Below are 20,540 nucleotides of genomic sequence, written 5' to 3'. Positions count from 1 at the left end.
TCTGGCCTTGTATTTGTGGTTTTCCTATGTGAGTTGTCTTCTCAGTGGTGGAGCCGGGAGCAGGACTCCAGCCTGAAATACGCCTGACAACATCTTCCAGCCTCATTGGGAGCAGTCTGGCAACTGAAGTTTACCAAACAAGTCCATGGCCCCAAAGGTCAATCTACATTACTGAAGGCTTAAGGGAAATAATTATTCATTCTACCGTGAGGATTCAGTGTTTTAATAGTGTCTGACCCTTAATGAAATAACTGATTGAGCAAAGAACAGTGGATGCCAAAACCTTTAGTAAAAGAATCTGCTCAGTGCTCAAATGCTGTACAGATAACTTGCAAAAGGAAAACGATGTTGACAATGGACTGATGCCTGTCACTACCATAATCCAGTGGTCAAACCCGGCACCACAAATCGGACAACCCTGATACATACTTCCTAAAGAAAAACAATAGCACCTAGGCAAAAAAAGAAAAGCCTGAATCTAATCCAGTATCTAGACTTAATTTCCAGCTGACTGGAAATAGAAGGGTAGAGGAACCCATTAACATGAGCAAACAATCGGACAAGTACACAATGTGGGTCATACTGCAACTCAAGTGCAAAATAAATGGCTATAACAATTCTTGTGATAATTGGAAATTTTAAAATGAAATAGGTGATGGTAGAATTATTTTCTTAGGTATGATGATCTTGTGTATGACTGTCCTGATTTTTGAAATATTAGGGATGAAGCTCTGTAATACAACTTTTCCATGGCTAAGCAAAATATATAATACAGGGAGAAAAACAAAGCAAAATTAACATAGAATCTAGGTGGGACCTATATACGTTGTTCATTGTATTATCCAACTTTGAAAATTTTCATAAAAGTGGAGATTACATATAGTCTGTATTTTCCTTTAATGCCTGTGACTTTCATGTTTTGTATTGAGTATATTCTATGCTTGAAATCAAGAAGGCAATAAAGGTTATTAAAAATAAGTTGGCATGAGAAAGTGTTAGTGATTTCTGGGTCCAACATTGGTAAAGTTAGCATTATTCATCTTTGTTGCTAGGCTATGACTTAGAATTCTCTTTCATTTGAGCCTTCAGAGAACTAGGAAAAGCCAAGTTGTTCCTAGTAAATTAATTAGAAGCTGTCAGAAGCATTTGGTTCATAATAACTGTTCCTGTTCCTGAAAATTGTCCATTGGTGGCACACATACCTGAAGTGTACTTGTCCTGTTGAACATGAGCAAATTTAAGCCTCTACTAGCCTTTTTTAATATACAGAAAATGGAAGCTATTTAGGTAAAAAAAAAAAAAAAGAAAAATATTGGGAGGTGTTTCTAGTTATTGTAACTTTTAGAGGCAGCAAAGGCCTCCCATTTCTTCGCATCTTAAAATGGTGTTTCTGGGGTCTGGAATCTCCATTTTACCCTTTTCCAGGAGGATATATTTAGAGAAGTATTTTTATAAACACTTTCATACCGGAAATACATTATTTGCATTCTGCACATAGAAGAAAATCCCACATCTAATTTAAAATCTAGCCCTAACCGGTCTGGCTCAGTGGATAGAGTATCGATTGGCCTGCGGACTCAAGGGTCCCAGGTTTGATTCTGGACAAGGGCATGTACCTTGGTTGCGGACACATACCCATTAGGGAGTGTGCAGGAGGCAGCTGATCAATGTTTCTCTCTCATCGATGTTTCTAACTCTATCCCTCTCCCTTCCTCTGTAAAAAATCAATAAAATATATTTTTAAAAAAATAATAAAATCTAGCCAAAAATTTGAGAAAATTTTGAACTGCTCTCACTAACTCAACTGAGTTGAACTATAGGACTATGATTCTGCTTCAATTTACTGATTTGAGAGAGACAGGGGAAGAGAGAGAAACCTATTTGTTGTTCCACTTATTTGATACATTAATTGGTTGATTCTTCTATGTTTCCTGACTGGGGATCAAACCCACAACCTTAATGTGGGATGACGCTCTAACTAACTGAACTACCCAGCCATGGCTTTGGTTGTATTTTGAAGACCATTATCTCCTGGTAAAATAATATTTTTGGAAGTTTTGCTGTCTGACTCAGCAGCTTTAAAATCTTTAAATCTTGCAACAATTAATGACTTTATTAATTGGGAAAGGGGTTATGAGCAAAAAAATGTACTAGAATGTACAATGCACCAAGAGAGCCCTCAGGTTTTTACTTAAATCTTCAATTTATTTGGTTTTCAGAAGGAAAATCAAATCTTAAATATTAAAAAATATAGGCATTGTACAAACACTGTCTCACTCATTCTATAAATATGTATTGCATCCCTACTCTGCACTATGCTGCACTTCTTGGAAAACCTTGCCAACCCTGCCAGCCTAGTAGGAAATTTTAAAAATATACATATATTTTTAGCCCAGCCAGCGAGGTTCAGTGGTTGAGCGTTGACCTATGAACCAGGAGGTCACGGTTTGATTCCCAGCCAGGGCACATGCTGGGGTTGGGTGCTCAATCCCCAATGTGGGGCATGCAGGAGGCAGCCGATCAATGATTCTCTCTTATCATTGATGTTTCTATCTCTCCCTTTCCCTTCCTCTCTGAAATCAATAAAAATATATATTGGGGATCCCACATTGGGGATTGAGCACCCAACCCCAGCATGTGCCCTGGCCAGGAATCCAACTGTGACCTCCTGGTTCATAGGTCAACACTCAACCACTGCTAGCAGGGCAGAAATGTTTGAAAGCTGTAGGACACTATAACGGCTGGTGTGCAAAAGAAACTCAACTTCTCATGCCAGCAATAGGTGGTGGAATGGGGACCTGGGGTTCCACATCCTCTAAGTTGCCAAGTTTCCCAGTTGATCCTCGCAGCAGCTTCCAGCATTACTAAAACTCATGAACACCAACCTCAAGCTCAAAAATGTACCTAAGCTGTCCCAATCCTCTCCATGATGCTGCAGATTGGCTGGGGTCTTTGCTTTATACAAAGTTTGTGCAGAATTCCTATTCCTGAGTGTAGGGTAAGCTCTCAGGACAAGAAAATGAGGGTTCTTCCAAGATGGCCCTTGCAGGCTCTCCCCAGGGTAGCTCAATTGTTAGAGCATCATCCCTACACCAAGGTTGTGGGTTTGATACCCTGTCAGGGTATATACAGGAAGCAACCAATAATGCATGGATGAGTCAATGTTTCCCTTCCTAAAATAAAAATTTTTTAAGGCTACTTGCTTCCTGGTGAAGGAAGAAAGCTGTAATTGTCAGATCTTCATCCTGATTCGTAGATTGGGAAACCAGCCCATCAATGGCTTCAGCTATCAATGCATTGAAACTTCTATGTCCCCAGAGGGGCCTAAGGTGATACCAGGGCCAGGGGAAGTTGGCCTCAATCTGGTTGAAAGAGCTCCAAAGAGGCCCAGTGGACGGCCTCCCAGTGGATCAGGCAGGAAATGTATCTTGGGTCTGGGGCTGTGGGTGTATGGGATCACGGCCCTTAGGAGTTGAGCCAGAAGAGGTGCTTTATATGTATTTTAAAATATATTTTTATTGATTTCAGAGAGGAAGGGAGAGGGAGATAGATAGAAACATCAATGATGAGAGAGAATCATTGATTGGCTGCCTCCTGCATGCCCCCTACTAGGGATTGAGCCCGCAACCCCAGTATGTGCCCTGACCGGGAATCGAAACAGTGACCTCCTGGTTCATAGGTCGATGCTCAACCACTGAGCCTTACCAGCCGGGCCAAAGTGTGCTCTAGGTAGAAGATTACTGCTGCTCTCCCAGGAAAAATTGCAATGGTGCAGACTGCTGCCAGCTTAGGGGAGAGAAAGGAGCGTGGGTCCCAACGCTTCCTCTATTGTAAACTCCACTTGGATCCACTGGGATCCACACTTCTCTAGTTAACCCAAGTTATCCAGCCACATTTGACATCTGAGTGTATCCCAAGACTGTAGGAAAATCCCTGAATTGTGTCCATAATTGGGGTCCAGATAATACACACACTACAGACAGATAAGGGGGTCTGATGGAAGTTAGATTACAAGGAGAGATTAAAACCTCTAAAAAATCATCATTAGTGTGGACAGTCTGGATAGGATAAGCCTTTGGAGCCTTAGAAGGAAAAGATGGTGGGTTCAGGACTTGGTGTGAGACTGTACTGAGCATGTTCTGTGCCAGCCTCTGAGTGTGTCCATCTCTAGTGGTCGGCAAACCGCGGCTCGAAAGCCACATGCGGCTCTTTGGCCCCTTGAGTGTGGCTCTTCCACAAAATACCACGTGTGGGCATGCACGTACAGTGCGATCGAAACTTTGTGGTCCATGCGCAGAAGTAGGTATTTTGTGGAAGAGCCGGTATTTTGTAAATGGTAGCATGTGGCTTGCGAGCCGCAGTTTGCCGAGCCGCGGCTTGCCGACCACTGGCAAAGGAAGGTTTTGGTGAATTTGAGAGGATGACAGATCTAGAGGCCCAGCAATTCCGTTGTGAACCTTTCTCCAACGGTGGGACCCAGGCAGTGGTAGTTGGAGCCAGCTCATACTAGTTTTTCCAAGCTGATTATACTAATTTCTTCCCAACTCTGTTCAGTGATACCATATTGGCAGTTTGAAATTGACCATGGAGGTATTGGCAAATGCTATAAATCAGGGCTCCTGATTTGTACAAACCTTTCCCAGAGCACTGGTTGTTAAATCCAGCACACCCCTGGACCCAGGAGGAAAAAGGCCAGAGAGAGGTGAGCACAGAGAACCCCTGTATCAGTGGAGAACAGGGAAGGCATCAGTGCAGGCTGGGCAGAGTCCTTGGATGGTGCTTCAAGCCCTGTGAATCAGCCCCTGATCTTTCCTTCTTCCCTAATTGTTCTTCTCAGACAGAAAGAGCTAACAAATTGAGATCAAATACTCAGCATTTTGTAGTGAGGCTACAAAAGAAGGTGGGGTCTGGGACACATTCGGGTAATGTATATATGAGACCACACAATTTTGAATGGTACTCTGTATTATTTAGCATGACAATGGTATGACTTCCCACACTCTGAAATATTTTTAATATATTTATAAACACTTGCTTAATGTACTTCCCACTTCATGGAAGTATGTACTTTGTTTTAATGTTGAACAATGAACATTTTATTTATTTATTTAAACTTTTTTAAAAAATTGATTTGAGAGAGGAAGGGAGAAAGAGAGAGAGAGAGAGTGAGAGAGAAAGACACACTGATGTGAGAGAGATACATCAATCGGTTCCTTTCCGTACGAGCCCCGACCGGGGATTGAACCTGCAACCAACTGAGCCACCCAGCCAGGGCCATTTTATTTATTTAAATGAGTTCTGGACAATTTTGTATAATTTACTCTTTACCAGTTTCTGTCATGCTTCTAACAACATTAAGATCACCCGTGTAGCCCTGATCGGTTTGGCTCAGTGGATAGAGCGTCGGCCTTCGGACTGAAGGGTCCCAGGTTCGATTCCGGTCAAGGGCATGTACCTTGGTTGCGGGCACATCCCCAGTAAAGGGTGTGCAGGAGGCAGCTGATCGATGTTTCTCTCATCAATGTTTCTAACTCTCTATCCCTCTCCCTTCCTCTCTGTAAAAAATCAATAAAATATGTTTAAAAAAAAAAAAAAAAAAAAAAAAAAAGATCACCCGTGTAAATGGTAGCCAGTGCGCATACTTGAACATTTTCTATGTACACACTGTGTCCAAGTCAGTATTACTGCTATTCTAGTGATGGACACAGTTTTGGCCAACATGGGGTAGTACTCTATTCAGATTTCCTCAAATCCAGGTAGCTGTTATGAGGATGACCAGGTTTGCTTTGCCTTGTCTGATCATCTTCAGAGTCTGCTTGTACCCAGTAGTACTCACTTCCACTTTTCATAACCAGTTGGAGCCTAGAATTGATTGACTCCCATGTCTTTGTTGTCTTCTCTGTGGCCACCATTTTCCCGTTTTAGGTGCTGGATGGCCCCCAAACAAGAACAGCTAACAAGATGGCCAGAGTGAGAAAGCAAACTATTTTGGGTTGTTTCTGTTTCTGATTGTGGGTGTTTGTTTTAATTTATTACTATTAGAATGAGTAATGCATTTAAGCTGACCCTGAACTCCAAGATATTGTTTAAATCTTGGAAGCTTTCAGTGGGGCACGTGGAGATGGAAGTTATTTAAGAACTACCTTTGAGGGCAGAGAGCTCCCTCTGAGCTCCTTTTCAGAAGGCTGGAGACCCCAGTACTGTATTGATTACATAAACAATGTGATAAACACTTTTGGCTTGCATTGTTATCTGCATTTTGCATTACTTCCGTAGCATAGATTCTTGGAGCACTACTGCTTGTAAGAGTTTTCATTTGTGAGGATGTTAATACCAGCAAATTGCTCTTCCTGACAGGATATACCAACTTATCTCCTACCAGGAAAGTATAGGCAAGTTTCACCACAGTCTTGCCAAAATTTCATTTTTAAATGGGAGACAATGTGAAATGTGATAGCTCATTGTTGATTTAATTTGTCTTTCCCTTCTCAGATAATTTTTCATTAGGTAGCTTCTCTGGATAATAGCTCCCCAAACGCTTGTCCCCACCTGTGCCTGCCCCCTTCACTCTGAGCTTAGGGGGTGGGTGTTGTGTGTTGGAATTCTGCAAGCTCTGAGAGGTGCTGGGTCAGACACTGCTCAACTGCCAGCCAAGGAGAATGGGCACAGCGGGTTCCTTGGCAATGTTGAGGCCCCACATCCTGGTCAGTCAGTACCAGGACAATTCTTGGTCCAATCTCCCTGCGACACTGGGTGCCTTGATGGAATTCTCGGGGGTGAGGGGCTGGAAAAGAGACCTCATCCACTCAAGGTTGTTTTCCTGGATCCATCAGCTCCTGATAGATAATGGCTTGCTTTTCTCCGTGAGCTGTTTGAATGTATGACAAGGGCTTTGTAATCTGTTTGGGGGGGACAAAGCCCTGGTCACCTCTGTTCCATCCCTCATGTGGCCCCCAAGGCCCCACCTCATCTCAGGACCTGTAGCAGTGCAAGTGTTTTCAGGAGCATCCCCTTGGTGCCTCACCCAAGATCCTGAGGGCAGGTGCTGGAAAAACTGGGAGTCCTCACATCTCTTGGTGACTGCATGTGGTGGTCACAGCCGACGGTCATCAGTCCACTGGCTCGGCCTGAGGTCTGCTTCAGCCTGGCGTGGCCTTGGGGGCTTGAGCACAAGGGCCAGGCGCACGGACCAGTCCCCAACCAACCCTGGCTCCCAACATTAGGCGCTTTCCCCCCCTGGCAGGTGGGGGCTCCTCAAACCAATGAGCAACCACGTGTCCCAGGGACAGGCAGGGGGGTCGTAGGGTCAGGCGAGGTCCTGGTGGCGCACGTGCACCAGGCGCACAGTGTTTGGATCCTGGATCGGGCGCAGAGCTTCAGCCGAAGGCCAAGAGCCTGAAAGTGGCATCGCTGGGAAGTCAGATGGGGGAGAACGTGGGAAACGTTCGCCAGCTGCTCCTATTTCTCCTGCCGGACTGCGGGAGCCGCCGCCAGCTCAGCCCGCAGGGACCCACAGGCTCGACCGTCTGGGCGCACGACGGAGGCCGCAGCTCGCCGCCGGACCACCTCGGGGCCCGCTCAGCTCGAGGACGCCCGGCGCGGCGTCCGGCCCGGCCTGCGCGCCCCTCTGCTCCCGGCGCCGCCGCCGCCGCCACTCCCCCACATTCCAGAGGCCGCAGCGCCGTCTCCTTCCTCGCATTCCTGCCCCCACAAAGGAGTCCCTCCGCCCCCGCGCGGCCGCGGGAGGAGGGGGCGCGGCCCGGCGCCACGGAGCGCACATTCCTCCGCCTCGCGCGCCACTGAGCGGAGCGCAGCTGACCCGGGCCGCGCGTGGCTGGCGGAGCGACCCGGCCCCGCGCCTGCCCCGCCCCGCCCCGCGCCCAGGGGTCCCGGGGCGGGCTCCGGGTACGGGCGGACGATGCGGCGGCGCGGCCGGAGCGGCGGCGGGAAGCCGAGGCGGAGGTGACGCGCGAGGGCCGGCGGGCCGGGCCATGCAGCGCTCCCGGGCGGCCGCGGACGAGGCGGCGCTGCTCCTGGCCGGGCTGGCCCTGCGGGAGCTGCAGCCGGGCGGCGACTCTCCGGGTCGGGGTCGGCGGGGGCCGCGGCCCGGGCCCGGAGACGAGGCGGCGCTGGCGCTGGGCCGCCGAGGGAAGGGCGGCGCCGGCGTCCCCGAGGCCGGGACGGACGGACTGAGCCGTGGGGAACGCGGCCCGCGGCGCGCGGCGGCCCCCGAGCTGAGCGCGCAGCCTGCGGGCAGCCCGCGGGTCAGCCTGGCGGGCTCCGACGGCGGCGGCGGCGGGAGCGCCCGTTCCAGCGGCATCAGCCTGGGCTACGACCAGCGCCACGGCAGTCCGCGCTCCGGCCGCTCGGACCCGCGCCCGGGCCCCGGGCCGCCGTCGGTGGGCAGCGCCCGCTCCAGTGTTTCCAGTCTCGGCTCCCGCGGCTCTGCTGGGGCTTATGCCGACTGGCTCCTGCCCGGCGCCGGTCCCGCGCCAACTCGCTCCCCCGAGCCTGTCGGGCCGGCCCCCTTCCCTCTGCCTTCGCTCCCGCTGCCCCCGGGCCGAGAGGGCGGCCCGAGCGCGGCGGAGCGGCGGCTGGAGGCGTTGACCCGAGAGCTGGAGCGGGCGCTGGAAGCGCGCACGGCGCGGGACTACTTCGGTGAGCGGGTCGGGATGGCCTCGGGGTGGCGGCTGGGCCGGCCTCGGGGTGGCCGGGGCTGGGCCCGCGTGGGAAGAGGGAGCACCCGGGGTGCGAGTGTGAACCGCCGCCCTCGCCTCTTGGTCTCCCACCTGGAGAAGGGCTTCTGGGAAAGTGAATTGAAGCCTTTATCCTAACGGAGAAAAAGTGATGTTAACAGACAGCACGAGCCATTGCCGGAGAAATTCTTCTGCACCCTTGGAACTTGCCTCTGTTCATCCTGCTCGATGCTTTGTGACGCTAAGTAGTGTAGGGACCCGCCCTCCCGGCACTCCTCCTCGCCCCCAGCGGTGTAGGTTGTGGACTATAGCGGGGTGCTGGCGGGGTCCAAGTATCACCGGTCCCGCCTGACCTGAGGCTCCGATGATGGTCGCTGTTGGAGGTAGAGTGTGGGAGGGAGGGAGAGTCCACCTTGAGGAAGACGGGACCAAGCCAGTCAGACTAGGCTGTCCTCTCTCTGGGCTGTGCTTTGTACATGGGATGTTTCCAAAGAGAATCCTTCTTGACAGCTTTTGCAAAGCTCACCGGTGTCTGACAGCCTTTCCCAGTCTAACCCAGGCCCTCACAGATGCCGGTTAGTTCTTTGGACGGTGCTTAGGACTCGTAGGCTTGAGGTTCCGAGTAGAGGCCCGGGAGAGGGCTTCCTTCCCTCCCTCACTGATAAGCAGGAAAGCCGAGGCCCCCAGCTCTAGGGGTTGCTGGCTGCTGGTTATCCTGCCAGGGACGGAGGCTTGTCCTGGGGTGTCATGCATTCATTCTAGCTAGCAGCTCAGGACGCCCTGAACTGGATCTTGAGGGAGGAGGAAGCTCTATGTGATAGGTCAAATGGGGGCATTCAGGCAGAGGGAAGAATGTGGGCAAGAGGAGGCAAGGCCAGTAAGGATGTGGATTGTTCCACTACACTCCCCAGGGTTGCAGCCCAGGAGGGAGGGGTCAGGTGATCAAGGGAGTGTGTGGCCTGCCTTTGGGAGGGGAAATGTGGAAGGGTTTCAGGCTCATCTGGGAACAATAGGTGAGAATTTCTGGTGTGGCTGCTGTGGCCTGGCCTGGCATCAGGGAGATGAGGTAGGAAGCTGTTGCCTCTCCTGCCTGGCAGGTGCCAGGAGCAAAAGCAGGGCTGTCTTCTAAAGAGAAAGACTTTCCATTGCTTTGTTGCAAAAGGCTCTTCATTTTCCTGTCCCTGCCCATTGCAGAAACTAGCAGGGTGTGTTCTGTGGGCCTCCGCAGCTACTCACGAGTCCTTGTGTGAAGCTGAGGTGGCTAGACCCAGGCAGGTAATGTGAGATGTGAAGGGGCCCAAGGCACAAGACCATAGGGGGTATTGGGTCATCCTTTCTTAAGGGAGCTGCCACTCAGTCCTGGCCCATTGAAGCCACGTGGAAGGGGAAGGTGAGTGATGATAGATCTTTGTGGGTTTTATTTTTCAAGAGAAGCCAGTTTAGGTTGGACCATCGTCCTGTGCACTAAAAGGTTTTGCGTTCAATTCCTGGTCAGGGCACAAACCTAGGTTTTGGGTTGATCCCCAGTCGTGTCATATTCAGGAGGCAACTGATCAATGTTTCTCTCTCACATTGATGTTTCTCTCTCTTGCTCCCTTCCTCTCTCTCTAAAATATCAATTAAAAACATTCTCTGGCCCTAACCGGTTTGGCTCAGTGGATAGAGCATCGGCCTGCGGACTGAAGGGTCACAGGTTCGATTCCGGCCAAGGGCACGTACCTTGGTTGCGGGCACATCTCCAGTAGGGGGTGTGCAGGAGGCAGCTGATCGATGTTTCTCTCTCATCGATGTTTCTAACTCTCTATCCCTCTCCTTTCCTCTCTGTAAAAAAAATCAATAAAATATATTTAAAAACAAAAACAAACCAAAAAAACATTCTCTGTTGAGGATGAAAAAAAAGGGCAACTATTTGTTTGAACTGCTGAAATTTATCTGCTAATATTTGACATTTTAGAACTATAAAAGTGGCAATTTTATGTTATTCAACCTGAATAATACAAAGTTTTTATACAAGGAAGTCTGCAGGGAGCCCAAGCTCAAGTGATGTCTGATAAACCTCATCCTCAGGGTGTGTTTCCCCCTCGCTGTGCCATTCCTTCCTCTCCTTGGCCTTGGCACCAGCTGACCTCCTGATCCCTCTGCCTTTCATTGATGTCTTTGGAACTTTCCCATCTCTCAACAAGTTCCATTGCCATTAGCCAGTCAACAGCCTCAGGCTTCTGGAGCCTCTCTCTTTTTTTAAAAAAAATATGTTTTTATTGATTTTTAGAGAGAGAGGAAGGGAGAGGGATAGAAACATCAATGAGAGATAAACATCAACATCGATCAGCTGCTTCCTGCACGCCCCCCACAACCCAGGCATGTGCTCTGACCAGAATCGAACTGTTGACCTTTTGGTTCCTGGGTCGAGGCTCAACCACTGAACCACAGAGGCCGGACCTTCCGGAACCTCTTTAAGTTAGATGACCTCTCTGCCTTCTCCTCAGCCACCCACTCCTAGAGCACACCCTGTTTTTGCCGCCCTCTGCAGTCTTCAGTTCTGACTGTGGCCTGCATCTCACTGGGAACTTTGACCCCTCTAATCGCTGTCTGCCCTGCTGCATTGCCAGGGGACAGAGTGATGGTCCGGTCTTTGCGCCATCCATCTCCCTAAGCCTTGGTCAGTCCCCTCTTTTATTCCCTCAGAAACCTTCCTCTCTCCTCCAGCCCTGCCTTTTCTACTTTGCTGAGGAAATGGAGGTCAGCAGCTTGCTTCCCCAATGCTTCCTGTTCCTTTCCCCACAGGCTCTCGAGTACACATCCAGATCTGAGGACAGGGTCCTTTCATCTCCAACTCCACCTTCAGCTCTCCTTTGTCCACTTGCCCTTTTCTTTTGGCTGTAAATACGGACAAGGATTTTTCACTAAAAACAAAAACCCCAAAGCTGCATGGCCATAAAGTCCGGCTGGCCCTTTCGTCTTCTCATCTGAGTGTCTGGTTGGCATTGTCTTTGCTTGTCTGCCTCTGCTATCCCCTCACTGGGCTGACCCAGCTGACTCCCTAGCTCCAGTGGGTGTTTGCCAGGCCTTGTTGGTCTGGACCTCACTGCTGCACCCACAGGTGGAGTTGACTCCCCTTGACATGTTCTGCTCCTTGAATTTCTGAGGTACCTCATGCTTTGGTTCTCCTCCTTTAGACTATTTTTATTAAAGTGACGCAGGCACATATTTAAGAAAACATCAAACAGAACCCAAAACCTACTGATGCGAGGTCATAGCACATCCTCTGTCCTGTGTCCACAGGCAGCTGACTTCTATTTCTTCACATAGTCCAGTAACTTAGAGGAGTGACAAGGTCGGACTTTCAAAGTACTTGGACAAGAGTGAAGGTGTGAGAGTGGATCATTTTCATTTTAGAAAGAAAGTCTGGCTGCAATTTTGGGGATGTGTTTTGGAGGCCAGGCTGGGACACCATGAGGAGGCTGAAATAACCATCGGGATGAGAATTGATGATGGTGAATCAGGCTAGTGGGAGTGAGGGTAGGGAATGAAGTCAAGATTAGAGAACAGGGGAGCCCAAATTCAGAGTTGGAGGTGAGAGAGAGGGGCATTCCTGGGTGCTCCCTAAAACCTGGCTACCCCAAAGTGCCATTTCCTGAGCAGGAACCCAGAGGCAGAAGCAGTTTTATTATTATTACTTTTTTAATCCTTAACCGAGGATATTTTTTTCATTGATTTCTAGAGAGAATGGAAGAGAGGGAGGAAGGCGTGTGAGGGAGAGTGAAACATTGAAGTGAGAGAGACACATAGATTGGTTGTTTCCCACATGTGCCCCTAATGGGGCTGGGGAACCTGCAGCTGACGTATGCGCCCTTGATTAGAATCGAACCCGTGACCCTTTGGTCCACAGGCCAATGCTCTATACACTGAGCCAAACCGGCCAGGGCAAGGGCAGTTTTGTGGGGACCCTGGACCTTTGCTCTGGACCTGGAGTGGTGTGGGGCCATCTGGGAGGTGGAGCAGTGACTGAGGAGAGAGCTCCTGGCTGGCGCAGAGCCCTTTGCAGGAGGCGTGGAGAGGGGCTGGGACTGCCCAGAGAGACCTGCAGATATGGTGTGCTTGGCTTCTGCATTTTCAAAACATTTAAGTTAATAATTAATTTCAGTAAGGAAAGATTTTACATACAAACCTATATATCTGACTTTTCTTGAAAAATTAGAATCTTTAGCAATGCAGGGCCTGCATTCCCACCCAGTAACTATTAGCAGATCCAAGGCATGGCTGCGACTTCTGGCGGCCGTGGCTCTTTTCTCCGTTCACCAGCCTCCACCAGCCACCTTTACATTCCTGATTGGGTTTGAGAGAGCAGTCATGGGTGACCCAAGACAGAACAGGAAGGGAGAGGAACCAGAAAGCCAGGTGCAGGTCATGTCCTGGAAACCAATGGGGAGAGGTCCCCTAGTATTATCTGAACAGGAAGTTATGGATTTGCACAGTTAGGAGATGACTGAGTGTGGACTAAGCTTGCTTGCTTTCTTGACTGAGGGGAGGGGGAAATGGGATGGCTGATGGGGAGGAGGGGGTTTTTAAGATGGAAGAGGCTTGACTATGGGTAAATGTTAAAGAGAGAGGTCTGGTAGAGAGCAGGAGGGAAAGGGTGAGGGCAGCATGTCTTAGAGCAGCCAGAAGACTTCGGGTCCAGAGGGCAGAGCCTGTCTTCAGGCCCTTTGGGACACCCTGGGTAACTCTGAGAAGGGGACTTCTTTTTTTTTAATATGTCTTTATTGATTTCAGAGAGGAAGGGAGAGGGAAAGAGAGATAGAAACATCAATAATGAGAGTGAATCATCTATCGGCTGCCTCCTGCACACCCTCTACTGGGGATCGAGCCCACAACCCAGGCACGTGCCCTTGACCGGAATCGAACCCGGAACCCTTTAGTCCGAAGGCTGATGCTCTATCCACTGAGCCAAACCGGCTAGGGCAGTGGTCGGCAAATTGCGGCTCGCGAGCCACACGCGGCTCTTAGGCCCCTTGAGTGTGGCTCTTCCACAAAATACCGACTTCTGCGCATGGGCCACGAAGTTTCAATCACACTGTACGTGCGTGCCTGCACGTGGTATTTTGTGGAAGAGCCACACTCAAGGGGCCAAAGAGCCGCATGTGGCTTGCAAGCCGCAGTTTGCCGACCACTGAGCTAGGGCAGAAGGGGACTTCTGCTGTGTGGGCTGGCCACACATGGTCTGAGTCTCCAGGAGGGCCAGTCGGGGAGTCCCAGGGGCTAGTGCCAGGCTTTGCCCTGGCATTGCTGGTTACCCTTCCCTTTACCACCCGTCTCCTGATGCTGGATATCCTGCCCTGTGTTGCCAGGGGTGGTCTCTGATTCCACCCGGTAGTCCCAGATGCCTGCTCAGGTATCACCTTAGCACCAGAGCCTTTATTTTATTTTATTTTATTTTATTTTAATCCTCACCTGAGGATACCCGAGGATATTTTTTCCATTGCTTTTTAGAGAGAGTGGACAGGAAGGAGGAAACAAAGAGAAACATCAATGTGAGAGAGACACATTGATTGGTTGCCTCCTGTACACTCTCCAAGCGGGGCAGGGATCAAACCTGCAACCCAGGTATGTGCCCTTTACCGGGAATCGAATCTGTGACCCTTCGGTCTAAGGGCTGACAATCTAACCACTGAGCAAACTGACCAGGGCATCAGAGCCTTTTCTGACTGCCCTACTTAAAAATCACACACTCAGACATATTTTTAATCAGTATTTTTTTTTCCACAGCACTTGCTGCTTCCTCCTAAGATACTATTTATGTGTTGTCTGTCTTCCTCCACTGGAATACAGGCTCCTTGAGGGTGGGGACTTGATTAGTGAATTGCAGAATCTCTGGCACCTCAGTGTGCAGGGCATGTGGCAGGCATTGCTGTTGATGTGCTGACGGAAGAAGAGAATGAATGAACTTTATGGTACCGATGAGGACAGTGTGGCTGGGGAGGGTCAGCGACTCTGCCCTGGTTGTGCCGTGTGGTCTTCATTCTTTTTGGTTCATAGACTGAAGAAAGGATTTTCCCCACGTCCAAGGGCAGCTCATGGGGGAAGGGGTTCAGAATGACCTTGTAGGTATGCAGAGGTCATGATGATTTTGATGGCGAGGATGGCTCTGTGCCAGGTGCTCTGCTAAACAATAACAGCAACAAACCCTAAGCAGTGGGACCCTAACTGCCCCATGTGAGCCATTAGTAACTGTGTGACGGAGGTCTAGAGAAGTTCACTTGCCCAAGATCAGGCGGGTGGGCAGCACTAGGACTGGGAATTGGATGCATGTTTATCTAACACCATGGTCGTGGTGCTAACCACTGATCTTTTCTGCCTCTCCTCCCGTAGGCATTTGCATCAAATGTGGGCTTGGTATCTACGGCGCAAGACAAGCATGCCAGGCAATGGGGAGCCTGTATCACACCGATTGCTTCGTCTGTGACTCCTGTGGTAGGTAACCTCTTTCTGGCCCTTCTTGCACCATGGACTGCTTTGCACCTAAGTCCCAGGCAGATGGACCACCAGCTCTGACCCAGGCTGAAGTGTGGAGGAGGCTGAGTTATGGCCCCTTTCTCTCTGGGCCTGGCCTGCTTGAGAGGCTTAAGCCCTGGGAAGATCTGCTGGCCCCCTGGAGAGAGGTGTGGGGCCAGAGAGGAGCCATTTGCTAGCCACAGGGAAAGGCTGCCCCTCTGGCCCTGGGCGTTGGAGCCTTCATCCTCTGCAGGGTACTGAGGTCTCCTGGCTGCCTGGACACCGTGCCTTCTGCCATTATATAGTGCTAATATTTCTTTTCCATGCAATTGCTTTTTTATCTGAATTTTGCTCACAGTATAAACTATAAATGTAATTTAATCTAGAGAAAGTTATGAAAAGAGAAAAGTAACTATAACCCAACCAGCATAATAAATCTGCACTCTTGATATTCTACAGTTCTTTTAAGCTTTGCCCAGAAGCAGACATCTTTCATTTATTTACACGAAACATTTTAATATTTTATTAAAGTATAATATAGGCACAGTGTTACGTCAAATCATTCTGAGAAGCTGTTTTTACCATAGCAGACAAACACTTACCTTTCCATTATTGTAGGAGTTCTTTTCTTTTTTTTTAAATATATTTTATTTATTTTTTACAGAGAGGAAGGGAGAGGGTTAGAGAGTTAGAAACATCGATCAGCTGCCTCCTGCACACTCCCTACTGGGGATGTGCCCGCAACCAAGGCACATGCCCTTGACCGGAATCGAACCTGGGACCCTTGAGTCCACAGGCTGACGCTCTATCCACTGAGCCAAACCGGTTAGGGCTGTAGGAGTTCTTTAAATGTCCTGGATAAAAGATCTTTGTTGGATATATGTGTTATAAATTCTTTCCCTAACCTATTCTTGCTTCATTACTTTCTAAATGAAGTCTTCTGATGAAAAGAAATTCTTAATAAAATCCAATATTCTTTGTTTATAGTTACTGCTTTTAATGCCTGCCCTGAGAAATCTTTGTAGTCTCATGTTTTAGACATCTGTTTTTATTTTGTGAGCATATTAAACATACCTATTCTGTATTCTGCATCTAATAGTCCCAGTATCTGATGTCTTTTGAAGTCCTATTTCTACTGTTTACTGTTTCTCCTCACTCTCGGTCATGAGACCTTGTTTTCTCATGTGTTTTATAATTTTTGATTGTGGAATATGCCTGTGGGAATTCGTTGAGGTCTGTGTTGAAGTTGCATTTCCCTAGGGAATGTCTGAAACCTTTCTATTAAGGAAAAATTTTAAACTTAGATGGGGGGAAATGTATTTTATTCTTTTGTGAGTATTCTTACATACTCATGGGCTTTTATTCATGCAATGTATGGCAATACAGACATTTTTAAAAAAGATTAAAAAAATATTTTTATTGATTTCAAGGAGGAAAAGAGAATGAGAGAGAGATAGAAACATCAGTGATGAGAGAGACTCACTGACCGGCTGCCTCCTGCATGACCCCTACTAGGGGGCCAAGCCCAAAACCAGGGCATGTGCCCTTACGGGGAATTGAACCATGACTGCCTGGTTCGTAGGTGGATGCTCAACCACTGAGCCATGCCAACCGGGCTTAAAAAAGATTTTAAAATTGATTTTTAGAGAGAGAGGAAGGGAGAGGGAGAGGGAAACATCTATGTCAGAGGGAAGCATCGATTAGCTGCCTTCTGCAACCCCCTACTGAGGATCGAGCCCAAAACCCAGACATGTGTCCTGACCAGAAATTGAACTGGTAACCTTTCAATGCACAGATGATGCCCAACCAACTGAGCCACACTGGCCAGGGCCAGTCATTATTCTTTTTGATGCACAAATTGTCTCAAACTTGGCCAGACTAAGTCCTTTCCAGTTGGCCCCTGTGCCCTTTGACATATCCCCATCATTCTTTGAGCACTTCTACTCAAGCACAGATGTTCTAGGTTTATCTTTGTTTTTATTTTTATTTATTTATTTATTTATTTATTTATTTTTCTATCATCAGCATTTTATTATAGTTTTTACATATCATATCAGTCTATCTCTCTAGCCATCCATTAATCTATTTATAATTTTTAGAAGTTACATTTGTTTCCCTCTTTCTGCCTGTTTATTCTTTTTTTTTAATTTTTTTATTAGTTAAGGTATTACAAATGTGTCCTCATCCCCCTTATCTTTGTTTTTAATTGAGTACAATTTACATACAGTACAGCAACAGATCTTAAGTATACAGTAAAAAAGATTTTAAAAAAATTGATTTTAGAGAGAGGGGGTTGGGCAGGCTCAGCTGTTTGGGTGTTGTCCCATGCACCAAGCAGTTACTGGTTTGATACCCTGGTTGTGGGCTCGATACCCAGTAGCAGGTATGCAGGAGGCAGCTGATCGATGTTTCTCTCTCCCTCTCTCTTCCTCTCTCTCTAAATCAATAAAAACATCTTTTTTAAATAAAAGGAAACATCAGTGTGAGAGAGACATCGATCGGCTAGCTCCTGCACGTGCCCAGACCAGGGACTGAACCTGCCATCCCTTGGTGTGAGGGCCGGTGCTTCAGCGCTGTAGTGAAAGGATTGTGGATAAGTGTGTGTATTTATGTAACTCACACCCCTAACAAAGATATGGAACATTTTAACACCCTAGAAACTTATATCCTGTACTTTTGTAGTTTCACCGTATGCTTTCCCATCATATCCACCTAACCAGTGTTCTGATTTCAACCACCATAGATCAGTTTCATCTGTCCTAGGACTTCATATAAATGCAGTCATGTAGTATGTACTGTTTTGTGGTTGATTTTTTTGTAATCGTGTCTTTTGTTGTTGTTGTCGTCCATGTTACATGGACTAAAGGAGTTGTAACTCACTCCTTTTTATTGCTGAGTAGGAGTCTATTGTATGAATATACCACAATTTGTTTATCCATTTAAGTGTGGGTAGATACTAGATTGTGCTGTGAACATTCTTGTACAGGTCATTTGTGGACAAATGTTTTCATTTCTCTTGGGTAAATTCCAAGAACTGGAATTTCTGGGTCATAGGCTAAGTGTATGTTTAACTTCATAAGAAACTGCCAAACTGTTTTCTAAAGGGCTTGCACCATTTTATACTCCTACTAGAAATATAAGAGAGTTGGGTTGTTCTACATATTTGACAACAATTGGTATTTTAGTCTTTTAAATGTAAGCCATTCTTTTAAAAAAAATTTTTTTTATTGATTTCTGAGAGGGAGAGAGAGATAGAAACATCAATGATGAGAGAGATGCGGTCGCGGGAGGGAGGCGGCAGGATGCACGCGGGCTGGCGCGGCCTCTGCCACGCGGCAACCCCCTCCCCCCCCCATGCGGAAGGCGAGGAGGCGGGCGCTTTGTGCAGGGTCGCCCCTGCGTGTGCTGCCCCCCTGGACGAGCACCCAGAAGAGCGAGGAAGAGTGGATCCAACCACCTTCCCCGTAGCGGCCCCTCCTATAATGCTTTCCCCTTTCCAGGTTTGGGGCTCCACGCGGAGTCACCCCTGGGAGTCGGGAGCGGAGATCGGTCTTCGGGGAGTCAGTGCATGACGTCACCTTTCCAGAGGGGTGTCTTAGGGGGGGTCGGGGATCAAGGAGACGGCCGAAGGGAGAACCCGAAAAGCAGGGGGAACGGCCGGGGTCGGTGGGGTACGTGGGGTTTTTGTAAATTTACGTCTGCGATGCATCATTCTTGCAGTGGGGGGCCGGCGCCAGGAGAGGTCCTTTGAAAGGACATGGGGGGGGGGGCTCTATTAAAGGTTTTTTTTTTCAGGAAAAAAAAAAATGATGAGAAAGAATCATTGATTGGCTGCCTCCTGCACGCCCCCTACTGGGGATCAAGCCCACAACCCGGGCATATGCCCTGACCGGAAATTGAACCATGACCTCCTGGTTCATAGGTCGATGCTCAACCAGTGAACCACACTGGTGGGCTAATTTAAGCCAGTCTAATAGGTGTGGAGAGGTATCTCATTGTGGTTTTTAATTTGCATTTCACAGAGGACTAATGAGGTTGAGTATCTTTTTGTCTGCTGCTTGACCATTTATATCAGCGGTTCTCAACCTGTGAGTCACGACCCCTTTGGCGGTCGAACGACCCTTTCACAGGGGTCGCCTAAGACCATCCTGCATATCAGATATTTACATTACGATTCATAACAGTAGCAACATTACAGTTATGAAGTAGCAACGAAAATAATTTTATGGTTGGGGGTCACAACATGAGGAACTGTTTTTAAAGGGCCAGAAGGTTGAGAACCACTGATTTATATCATCTTTGGTGAAGTCTGTTCAAGTCTTTTGTTCCATTTTTAAATTTGGAGTTATTTGTCTTTATTATTTAGTTGTAGGAAAAAAATATGTATCTTATGAGTACAAGTTCTTTTCACATGTATGTTTTGTGAATATTTTTTCCTAGTATGATTTTTAAAAATATTTTTAATGATATATTTTTTGATAAATTTCACATTTTGATGAAATCCAATGCGTCATTTTTTGTTTTGTTTTATAGTTACTATTTTTTGTGACCTGTTTTTTTGTCTTTCTTTGAGTCATAAAGATAGTCTCCAGTGTTCTCTTCTGGAAGCTTTAGATTTCCCATTTCTATGTTTAGATTGATAACTCACTTCATACTAATTTTGTGTATGTTGTGAAGTATGAAATTGAATGTTGTTCTTTCCCCACATGGATATTCAGTTGTTGCAGTACTATGTGCTGAAAATACTTTGTTTTCCCACTTGTGTGTTTGTTGAAATATTTCTGGGTCTATTTTTGGACTTTGTTCTGTTCCACCGATTTTTTTGTCTCTTCATCCCAATGTTATTACACTGTCTTTGATTACTGTAAGTCTTAAAATAGGAAGTAGTATAAGTCTTCCCGCTGTCAGTCTTTTTTTCAAGATTATTTTGGCTATTCGATGTTCTTTATATTTTTATATAAATTTCAAAATTGGCAGGTCATTTTCCACACACACACAAAAATGAGTGCTGGCATTTTGTTTGGGCAAAATTGAGAAACAAAAGGCGCATATCCATTTTCAGTTAAATGATTTCAAATCCTAAGTTGCATAATAATTTATTTTTCTATATTTTATCAAACTAGTGTTTATATTTTTATTGTTATTTTTTAAAATATATTTTATTGATTTTTTACAGAGAGGAAGGGAGAGGGATAGAGAGTTAGAAACATCGATGAGAAACATCGATCAGGTGCCTCCTGCACGCCCCCTACTGGGGATGTGCCCGCAACCAAGGTACATGCCCTTGACCAGAATCGAACCCGGGACCCTTCAGTCCACAGGCCGACGCTTTATCTACCGACCCAAACTGGT

At 47.5% G+C, this 20,540-nt stretch overlaps 1 protein-coding gene across 5 annotated transcripts in view; it reads left to right on the top strand.

The window, feature by feature from the left end:
• Positions 1-7,982: 7,982 nt before the first annotated feature.
• WTIP (WT1 interacting protein) overlaps positions 7,983-20,540 on the top strand; it is a 63,352-nt gene continuing 50,794 nt past the window's right edge. For all 5 annotated transcript variants that reach the window (XR_011468851.1, XR_011468850.1, XR_011468852.1 and 2 more), the window contains exons 1-2: positions 7,983-8,658; positions 15,066-15,167. Coding sequence is in view for 2 of the 5 variants with exons in the window: in XM_070397865.1 (XP_070253966.1) it covers positions 7,992-8,658; positions 15,066-15,167 (769 nt within the window). In the remaining 3 variants the exon portion in view is untranslated. The remainder of the gene's footprint in view (positions 8,659-15,065; positions 15,168-20,540) is intronic.

This window comes from Myotis yumanensis, unplaced genomic scaffold, assembly GCF_028538775.1.
Source record: "Myotis yumanensis isolate MYYU_CA2020_CCGP unplaced genomic scaffold, mMyoYum1.0.hap1 SCAF_18, whole genome shotgun sequence".
In the NCBI taxonomy this organism is placed as follows: Eukaryota; Metazoa; Chordata; class Mammalia; order Chiroptera; family Vespertilionidae; genus Myotis; species Myotis yumanensis.
Note: the sequence above shows the minus strand (reverse complement) of the source record. Positions and strands in the feature narration are given on the sequence as shown.